General features: G+C 42.4%; 1 protein-coding gene across 1 annotated transcript; it reads right to left on the bottom strand.

Annotated features, from left to right (window-relative positions):
• Positions 1-558: 558 nt before the first annotated feature.
• LOC135310672 (ankyrin repeat domain-containing protein 31-like) lies at positions 559-6,973 on the bottom strand. Its single transcript, XM_064439542.1, has 5 exons — positions 6,859-6,973; positions 5,944-5,996; positions 4,146-4,225; positions 1,323-1,369; positions 559-679 (listed from the first exon to the last, which is right to left on the bottom strand). Exons 1-5 carry the CDS (start codon positions 6,963-6,965, stop codon positions 559-561), a joined length of 408 nt encoding a protein of 135 aa, XP_064295612.1. The 5' UTR covers positions 6,966-6,973.
• Positions 6,974-8,908: the final 1,935 nt, after the last annotated feature.

Here is an 8,908-nt window from a genome sequence, read left to right as displayed (position 1 = left end):
AGACTATCAGCAGATAGAACTGCTGCCCATTGCACAGGATGAGACTTATCCCCTGCCCTCTGTAATTACAATGCAATTAGACAATACAGCTAAAACAATCCAATAATTTACTGCCTCTAAAAAGGGCTGGTCCCAACCCCCTTGCTCCCATCATCGTGTTTTGACATTCATGTGACTCCCTGGGAATTTCCTAATCAGAAATAAAGTGAATAGTTTTCTACTGGGTTAGCAAAAACTAGTTCACAGGGAGACAGCAAAACTCATGGGGCAGTCCTGCACTCATGGGAGCACAGAGGAACAGAAGTACAACTCAAGTAGCAGCAGGTGACAGACAATTCTGGGGGATGAGCAATAGCATTTTTGTTTTTCCTTTCCTACAAATGCCTTTGATTCTTGGATACGTTAGTAAGAAGCATGTAGGAACCCCCAATGACTGTTACATCCATGCTTATCTTATGCTTTTGTCAGGGCCACAAATAGTCAGATTCTAAATAAACCTACATGGATACTCATCTTCAGCTTCTCAAATGTTGTGCCAGAGCACAGCTAGGGCAACTTTCAGTTTTGTACAAAATACAACATACCTACAGAATTATTTTGCTGTCCCTCTACTGCAGCATTTAGTGGAAAACCAGGCTTAGAAATATTTTCAGTAAGTGACTGACAGTTTATCCAACCCCTAGAATTAAATAATAACAACAAAAAGTTTTTATTCAGAAAGAATTGTAATCTCCTTAGCTTAAGAAAATTTCTACAGTACTTAGAGTTTATTTATGCCATTTTGTACTTACTTGTGGAAACAATTGTAGGTATTTTAGAGGCATACATATTTCTCTTTACAAGGACATGCAGTAACCAAGACTTCCAGTTTCCTAAGTGGAGCTAGCTATGTTTGTACATTCATTCTCTAAGTCAAAAAATGGCCCTTCCTACTTTTATGACTTCCTTCTGTACTTCTTTTATAAATTCATCTTCTACTGAAATCCTTCTATAGCTTTTAAGAACAAAAGGTCTAATATTATTCATTACAAATTTTTGTTTCTGTCTAATGGTTTTCCCTGAGCAGTTTACTGTCACACCTGTTGCTTATGCCCTTATACCATTAAAGTTAATATCATCAACAAAAACAAATACAGGTACAGTTTGACCCACCCCAGACAGAGAATTACCTCCATCATATATATTGATCCTTCACTAAGCAAATCAGAAAACTGCTTCACAACAGAACACTGAAAATAAAATAACATACAAATGGAGGTATAATGGCATTGTTCAATGACAGTATGCCTGACTGGAATTCCTGTGTGATATATTATACTCACTGCAGTAGAGACTGAGACTGGTCAGTTGTGTACGCCTCTTGAGGTATCTGAATGAAAAAAAAAATCAACAACTTAATAAACAAAGTACTTTATCATTTACTTTCTCAGCTTTATTACATACTTACCTCTTTCCTTTCATAACTGAGTTGGGAAACAGAATTTTTCAATCCTATCTTTACATATGTTACTAATAAGTTACAAAAGTCATTCCACTTACATTTTTTATTTGTGCTATTTGACAAAAATGTTGAAAAATAAATCAAGACTATGAAAGACAACACTCACCCAGAAGGAAAGCATACTTATGCAAGTAAGATATGATTGCTTTAAACTTCAGACGTTATACATCAAAACACCAAAACACAAGGTATTTTTATTTCAACAATTCCCTCTTTTCATTAAATAAGACAGGTTGCTGTTCCAGAGACTGTGGAGTGTAGTATACAACTCTCAATATCCCTGGAAAAGGAAGAATTAAGGAACTTCACTGACAAGACCTGCACATCAGCAAGCTCCAAGTGTCAGGGCTGCCACATACAGACACAGGAAAGGGCATGTGGGTAAGGAAAGACCTAAAGTCAGAACAGGAGCCAAATTCAAACTCTTTAGTAAAAGGAGCTTGGATCCAGTTTTTGTGCCTCTGACTGTACACAAGGGAGAAATCTCCTCTGGTATGGAAAAAGGAATCTTTATGTAAAGTCTAAGGCAATTTAGGAATGATTAAGTTGGGAAAGTGAACTGCAGAACGGTTCTCTTCCAAATAAGCTGAAGACTGGATTACTAGTGGACTATTGGCATACTGGCTGCAATTTTAAACAAATCATTGACACACAGTCAAGAACATTCACAGCACTAGGAAAACTCTGGGAAAGAACATCTTGGTGTGGACAGCAAGTGATGACTTATTTAGCTTGCACAAGGTATTAGAACAACCATTTTAGCAATGACCTGAAGAGCCACAGGTGGAGATTGCCCAGTAGGAAGGATTGCTAAAAGGCTCCTTGGAACAGAACAGATTCTTCAGGAACGGTTTCTACCACAATTATTCACGGATGTAGTTCCAAAATATGGAAATTGAATAGTTGGCAGGAAGTTATTGCCTCTGCTATATACACCCTTTGTACAAATCAGCATGGGAATTTACATAGAACATTATCCAGAGACCAGTCAAGGCTAGGAGGATAAGCAGAACAACTACTAAAGCCTCTTTGACTGGCTAACGTTGCTCAGAGAGATGCTTAAAACTCAACGAACTACCATCATATCTCAGAAGAAGGAGGAGTTATTTTGCCTGCTACAAAATTAGGTTCCAAGCAAGATCAGTGTATTGCTGATTGGTTGAGAGGTCTTAAATCATAAAAGTTACACAAGTAGTATTTATGGCCACTGACTGCAAGTACTGGGAACAGCCATTTCTTGTGCTTGTGCTCTCTTCCTTTCAGTATGGAAATTCCTGCAAAACTCAGCTGTTTTTTCTCATTTGAGCACTTATTTATACAGCCAACTACCTGAGGGGACTCTGGACATGTTCCAAAAAAAGAGTAAAGCTGGGAGTGCCACCTAACAACTTTAGGTGCGCTTCACCAAACTGGGCAAGAAAAGAAAAAGAGTTACCCAAACTATTGGTGAAAAGTACTAGGTTTCTTTGCTTTTCTGACTTGTCCTTTTGTGAACAGGGTATTCATCCTTAGACTTGGAAGAATCCCTTTCTGGGCCTGCAGATCGGCTGTTCTGGTGAGAGCCATGAAGCCAAAGACTTAGGTTAGGCAGCAGATAGTCAGATAGGCTCCCAGGGGAGAAAGGGAGAGAGTAAACGGGCACTTCCCTCATTCCCTCAGTCCTTAGACAACTGTGATAAATTTCAGTCAAGACAACCCTAGGACATGCAAGCAGCAAAATAAACTTATGGAGAACAGCCTTTGAAATAACAGCATCTTTTTGGTTTTGTTCACTGTTTCCCACACTGTCACTTGAGAGAAATTTATTTGCAATCCTCTAATGCTCTGTAAAAATGTTCCCTTCAGTGGAAGAAGGGTCTTTTTTCAATGAAGTTTTTGTCATCTAGGAAACACTTTAGTTCTTTTAAAAAACCCTCTGATACTGGAATAAGGATACATAGATAGTGGTCTTTGGACTGGTGAGTCCACAGCACTAAAGACAGTGTAACACACACAGGCTTTAAAACAATCTCAGACAAAGTCTAGAAACCTCTTTGCTTCTAGTTGTTTCATGAGCATGCTATATGCAGGTGGAAAGCTGATTGCTCAACTGAACAGAAGTTTATGGGCTAGCTACCAACTGTGGCCAATATATTAAAAAGTAGGCTAATTAGTAGATTAGGAAATGCAGAATTATCCATAGACTAGAATAATTACCCCATCATCACGCAAGCATACATTTTATTCTGCATTTCAGATTATTATCTCTTTATTTTTTAAAGAACCAATTGTCTACCTGTTGGATCACAGATAATCTTCATAATGAGTAACTGAGGGTGTATTCTGGCATGGTTAACCAAGATGGCTATCTTTCAGGTCCTGAAGGGAACATACTAAAAAGTTTGTGCACCACAACTTCTTCATCTTTGTCATGGGTTTGTTCCTCGAATTTGAAAGGTTATAGCCTCATGGAATACCAGGGAAGAGAATTTGATACCTTCCTGGAGAGAATGCGCTTCACATATGACAACTGTCTTGCCATAAAATTCATTTCAGCTGCAAGCTACCAGGCTCTTTTGCACATAAAGAATGTGAGGCCCAGTGAGTTTATTAATAATTTACAGTTAGATATGTGTAGCAGGAGACACATCATTTCTATACCTACTGGATTTATCGGTGTTTCCTCCTGACTACATATGTGGTCAGAAAATCCCTGTATAAAACAGATTTCTGGAGAGGCAGGTCCTAGGAAAAAAAAAACAAACCAAAAAAACAAACAAACCACAAAACAGAAGAAAATACAGTAATTAGAGGTAGTTTTGATTGCCTTAATTTCTACATAACTCTCCATAACTCCATAAATTTCTACATAACTCTGCAGTTGAGGTATATGTATCAAAGCTTCTGATATACAACAGACCTAAGTGGTTAAACAGCCTATCTAACTAGATTTTCAAACTACAATGTAGGAAAGGTCAGAAAGGAAAATTTATTTTACTTGGTGTTCCAGAACCCTCCCTGAGTTTGTATTGGAGATTAACTCTTTCTTCTTATTTTTTTAATTAACAACTCCAATTTTGGCAAGCTGCCTGATCCATTTGACTAAAAATACTTGTACTCCTATATGGAATAATTTATTTAATGACTAGGCAAAGGAAGATTTCTCTCTGGAAAAAAAAAAAAGGAGAGAAACCCTAAGGCTGGACCCTTAGGTTTCAAAACTAAAATGTTACTGACGTTAATATAATAGCCATCAAATTAATCTTTATGTTATGTATCTCATCAGCAAATTGCTACTATACAAGTATGCACAAATACATGAATAATGAAATACTAATTCCAATTCACTGAATATAAAATGCTGCAGGTAGAATGTTAAAAATACCATAATCTATTAAATTTACAGATACCAAAAACCCCACCCAACCCTCAGATAAATCCCCACTTCACAAGCTGAACAATGAGTCAAATAAACATGCCTTAAACCATGTACAGGGAATGTTGCCAGGTTTTAATTCTAGTGCATAACCACACGTAAGCTTAAAATGGGCTTATGCTTCCTTCCTCTGACAAAACTATTGAGCAACTATGAAAGGTTCAGCATCAGGAAATCACAGCCATAGGAAAAGCTTCTGCAGATTTCAGTGGGCTGTAGGTAAGATTTATATTAACTCAGAGAAGGTTGATAAAAAAAAAGAGTACTCCACTAAGGTCTTCAAATTGGCAAAAAGACAAAAAAAAATCTGGAAGAACATGAGAACATCTTGTGTCACTTAAAGAACAGGCAGACTCTGCATTGCTGTAATAAAACATATAGGATGCAAATCAAGTGGACCATATAAAAATGCCAAGGATGTATCAGTAAAACTATTATGTAACTACAACATGCTTGCTCACGCAACCTATTCTAAGGGAGTTATTAGGGCAGATTTTAAAGCTTTAAATGAGTGTGCATGCATTTATGTTTAAAGTAATTTAACAATAAACTTAAAATAATGCACTTAAATATCCCTACCCAAATTCTGTATGTTCAATTTGAAAATAATATATTATTTTTTAAATACTATATGCAACTATAGTTACATATGACCATTATGTGTATAGATTCCATTTATATGACTACTATGTGTATATATTTATTTTATTCCACTCAAACACAATACACTTATCTAAATAAAAACAGATATCTCTACATATAGTTCAAACACTTCCCAAGCCAGGCATTCTCAGTGGTAGTACCTAAGAAGAATGGAGAAACTAAGAGCAAACCTATTTTGCCAATATTAAAAATGTGCTGAACATTCTTCTAATATACGAGCTAAAACTGTAGATATAAGAGAGCACATACAGTTCATAGAATGAACTTCATGCAACACATGTTTTAATAACATGGATGCCGACAACATCCGCAGCAACAGTTTATAGAAAAAACTAACACAGATGTAAAAAAGAATCTGTTCTACCTTCAGCAATTATTTCCGTCGTCAAAGCCACGTCCTTATCAAGAAAAAGTAACCTTTGTAAAATAATTTTTAAAAAAAAAAGGTAAAAGGCCGTTAAGCGGTTGCGTGTTCTTCTTTTTCACTCCTATAAACTCAAAGGGCAGTTGAGGGCAGCCGAGGGCTCCCATCTTAGCCTCCACTGCTGGGACACTGCTAACCGCTCACTGGGCGAGTGCACCTCTAATGCTGACACCAACAGCAAAGGACCCCCAAATGGTGAGCATGTACCTGATACTCTGTACCGAAAGCCTAGGTAGGCAGGTACATCACCACTTTACATGTTTCCAAGTGATACTGGGCCACAAACCCAGTACAAAGAAGCGCAGCTGCTTCATAGTTTTAATCTTTGCCATGTCTTAAAGGATACAAGAGATAATGACACGCAAACGGTATCAAGGTAAAGTTGCAGAGAGGTAACATCAGGAGCAACCATATCTAATAGTGTTTTATTTTTTTCTGAGTTGGGCTCTGCTGTGTTTCACTTCCGCTAAGATGTTATTCAGGAGGGTCCAGCGGCATGCCCCCAGAGGCCCACAGCATGCATGTAAAATAAACGGGTCCATTTGCAGAGCTGAGAGCTACTGAGTCTAACGGCATGCAAAGCTGGCCTCGACAGAGAAAAAAAAAAAAAGATTAAAAAACCCTGAAAATACACATTTATGAAATAATCTGCGGGAGATCAGACGCGGGGGGGTGGGGACGACGGTTCCCGCGTGTGGACACCGCTCTCCTGACACCGAGCCCAGAGTCAAGCAGGCCGCCGCCAGCGGCCCGCCTCTCCTCTCCTCCCCTCAGGGGCGGCCCCTCCCTTCTCCCGGCGCCACAGCGGCCGCCACGCTCGCACGGGTGCGCGCAGTTCAAGCGGAGTCGCGTTACCACCGCCGCCTGCGGAACTCCTCTTCGTCCAGATCGCTCTCGGTCACAGAGCCCTCCACCACCGTCTCGTCGCTATCGCTCTCACATCCGCCGCCCCGCTCCCCCATGGCGGCGCCGCCGCCGCCACTCCCCTTCACCGGGCGCCGTCGGCAGCCGCCTTTCCCGCCACCGCACCACGCCGCGCCGCGCCACACCACGCCGCGCCGCGCCGCTCCCGTCAGCGGAGGCCGCCATTTTGTGGAGGTCTGAGCCCGGTGGCGGTGCGCTCCGCCTCGCCTCGGGTGGCAAAGGCCCCCCAGTGTGGGTGAGATTGGAGTGGCTGGCGGTACAAGTTAAATTCAGCGCCCCTCAGCACGACTAGCCCCTGCCTTCTTGGGGTGGCGGTGCCATCTCTGCGCTGTCGGCAGAGATTCCAAGATTTCAGCCTCCTTGCTAGCGCAGGGCTCCTGCTTCTGGCCCTGTCGCACACATCATTCAGCAGAGCCACAGACCACTTAGCGTACTCACAGCGACCTGCATGTCTTCTAAAATCCCTCAGGTTATCCTAATTTGTTTACTTCTGTGGCCACGTATAGGCAGCTAACTTCACTTGCTGTCCTGAGCATGTGTTCAAGCAGGAACGTGTCTGAGGTAACCAAATAATTAGTTGCCAATATTTCCACAGTATTTGCAGTAGCACTCTTATACATAACCCAGCAATCATCTGATAATCACAGCAACATTTCCTTCGGGTGGGCCTGTTCTGCCTCGGCTTTGCTTGTGACTCCGCAGCAGTGGGGACTGCTCCCCGGCTCCCGGCCCCTGCTCCCTTGCTGCTCCCATGGCCCCCATCAGTGCGAAGCTGGGCTGCAAGCGGGCCACTGCGAGAGCTACAGGTACGGAAACATGGTGGAAAATGGGGTGTCGACAGTTGCACAGACTGCAAACTGCAAATCATTATAGTGGCTCCTGCTCCCAGTGAACTTGATGATAAAATCAGCATTTTTAGTACTTGCCAAATCTTATTTGTCACCCACTGCTATGGAAAACGTGTGGAAAACAGACCAAGGCACTAAAGGTCATCTTAAATTATGTATCAATTATGCATAATTGTTGCAACTGTGGACAAATTGCTGTTTTGCTTTGACTTAGTGATATCCATATACAATTATAGCAATTGCTGTGCATATTACCAAATTACTCCAGAAATCTTGTTGGTAATACTTTATTCTTTTCAGCTAGTAAAGGTGAGATACTCAATAAAATATGAGTGTTAAGAAGCTGGCCGGGAAGATGGATACACGATAGTGAGTTATTTGGATTTACATGCATCACATCAAAGATGAGAATGAAGAGCGTATTGACATGGTAAAAACTGGCATGAATGATTTCGTCATTGACAACAACTGCTTTGGGTGGAGTTTAGGAAACCTCTTCAACAGCATATCCTTTTTTGAGAATCACATTAACACTTCACAGCATGGTAGGTTTCTCATAACGAAATGGCGCACGTCGGGAGCAGGTTTTGGAAGAGGTGGCGTGTATATCACCCGCAGCGGAATTCCTGTGGGCTGTATTTCGTTTGCAAACATTAGCCCGCAAGCTCAGACCCAAGAAAGCCAAAACGGCCGTACAAAACGGGAGCGGTGTATTGCAACCCAAACCGGCATGTCGCACCTGACTCGGCTCCCCGAAACAGAGAGGTATGACGCCATTACTTAACACCCTGGTGAATCGCATCCAGGCAGCGGGGTCAGCGTCGGGGTGAGCGCAACCAGCAGGGGGGCGGGCAGCGCGCGCGGGGGCGGGGCGGAGCGCGCCGGCACGGCTCTCGGCGCTGGGGGCGGAGCGAGCCTGTCAGTCGATCTGTATATGTAAATGCATCGCGTCCCGCCGCCCAATCGGGGAATACAGAGAGGGGAGCGCGGTGGCCGATTGGCGGGCGGCCCATGGCGAGATGGCGTGTTCCCCGCTCCTGATCCAGGCTCGAGCCGTGGGGCCTCCGCTGGGCGGTTGCCACGGCGACGCGGTGAGTGACGCTCGGCGGGCTGGGCGTGCCGCGCCCTCGCCA

The sequence above is a fragment of the Phalacrocorax carbo genome, chromosome Z (genome assembly GCF_963921805.1).
Source record: "Phalacrocorax carbo chromosome Z, bPhaCar2.1, whole genome shotgun sequence".
In the NCBI taxonomy this organism is placed as follows: Eukaryota; Metazoa; Chordata; class Aves; order Suliformes; family Phalacrocoracidae; genus Phalacrocorax; species Phalacrocorax carbo.
Note: the sequence above shows the minus strand (reverse complement) of the source record. Positions and strands in the feature narration are given on the sequence as shown.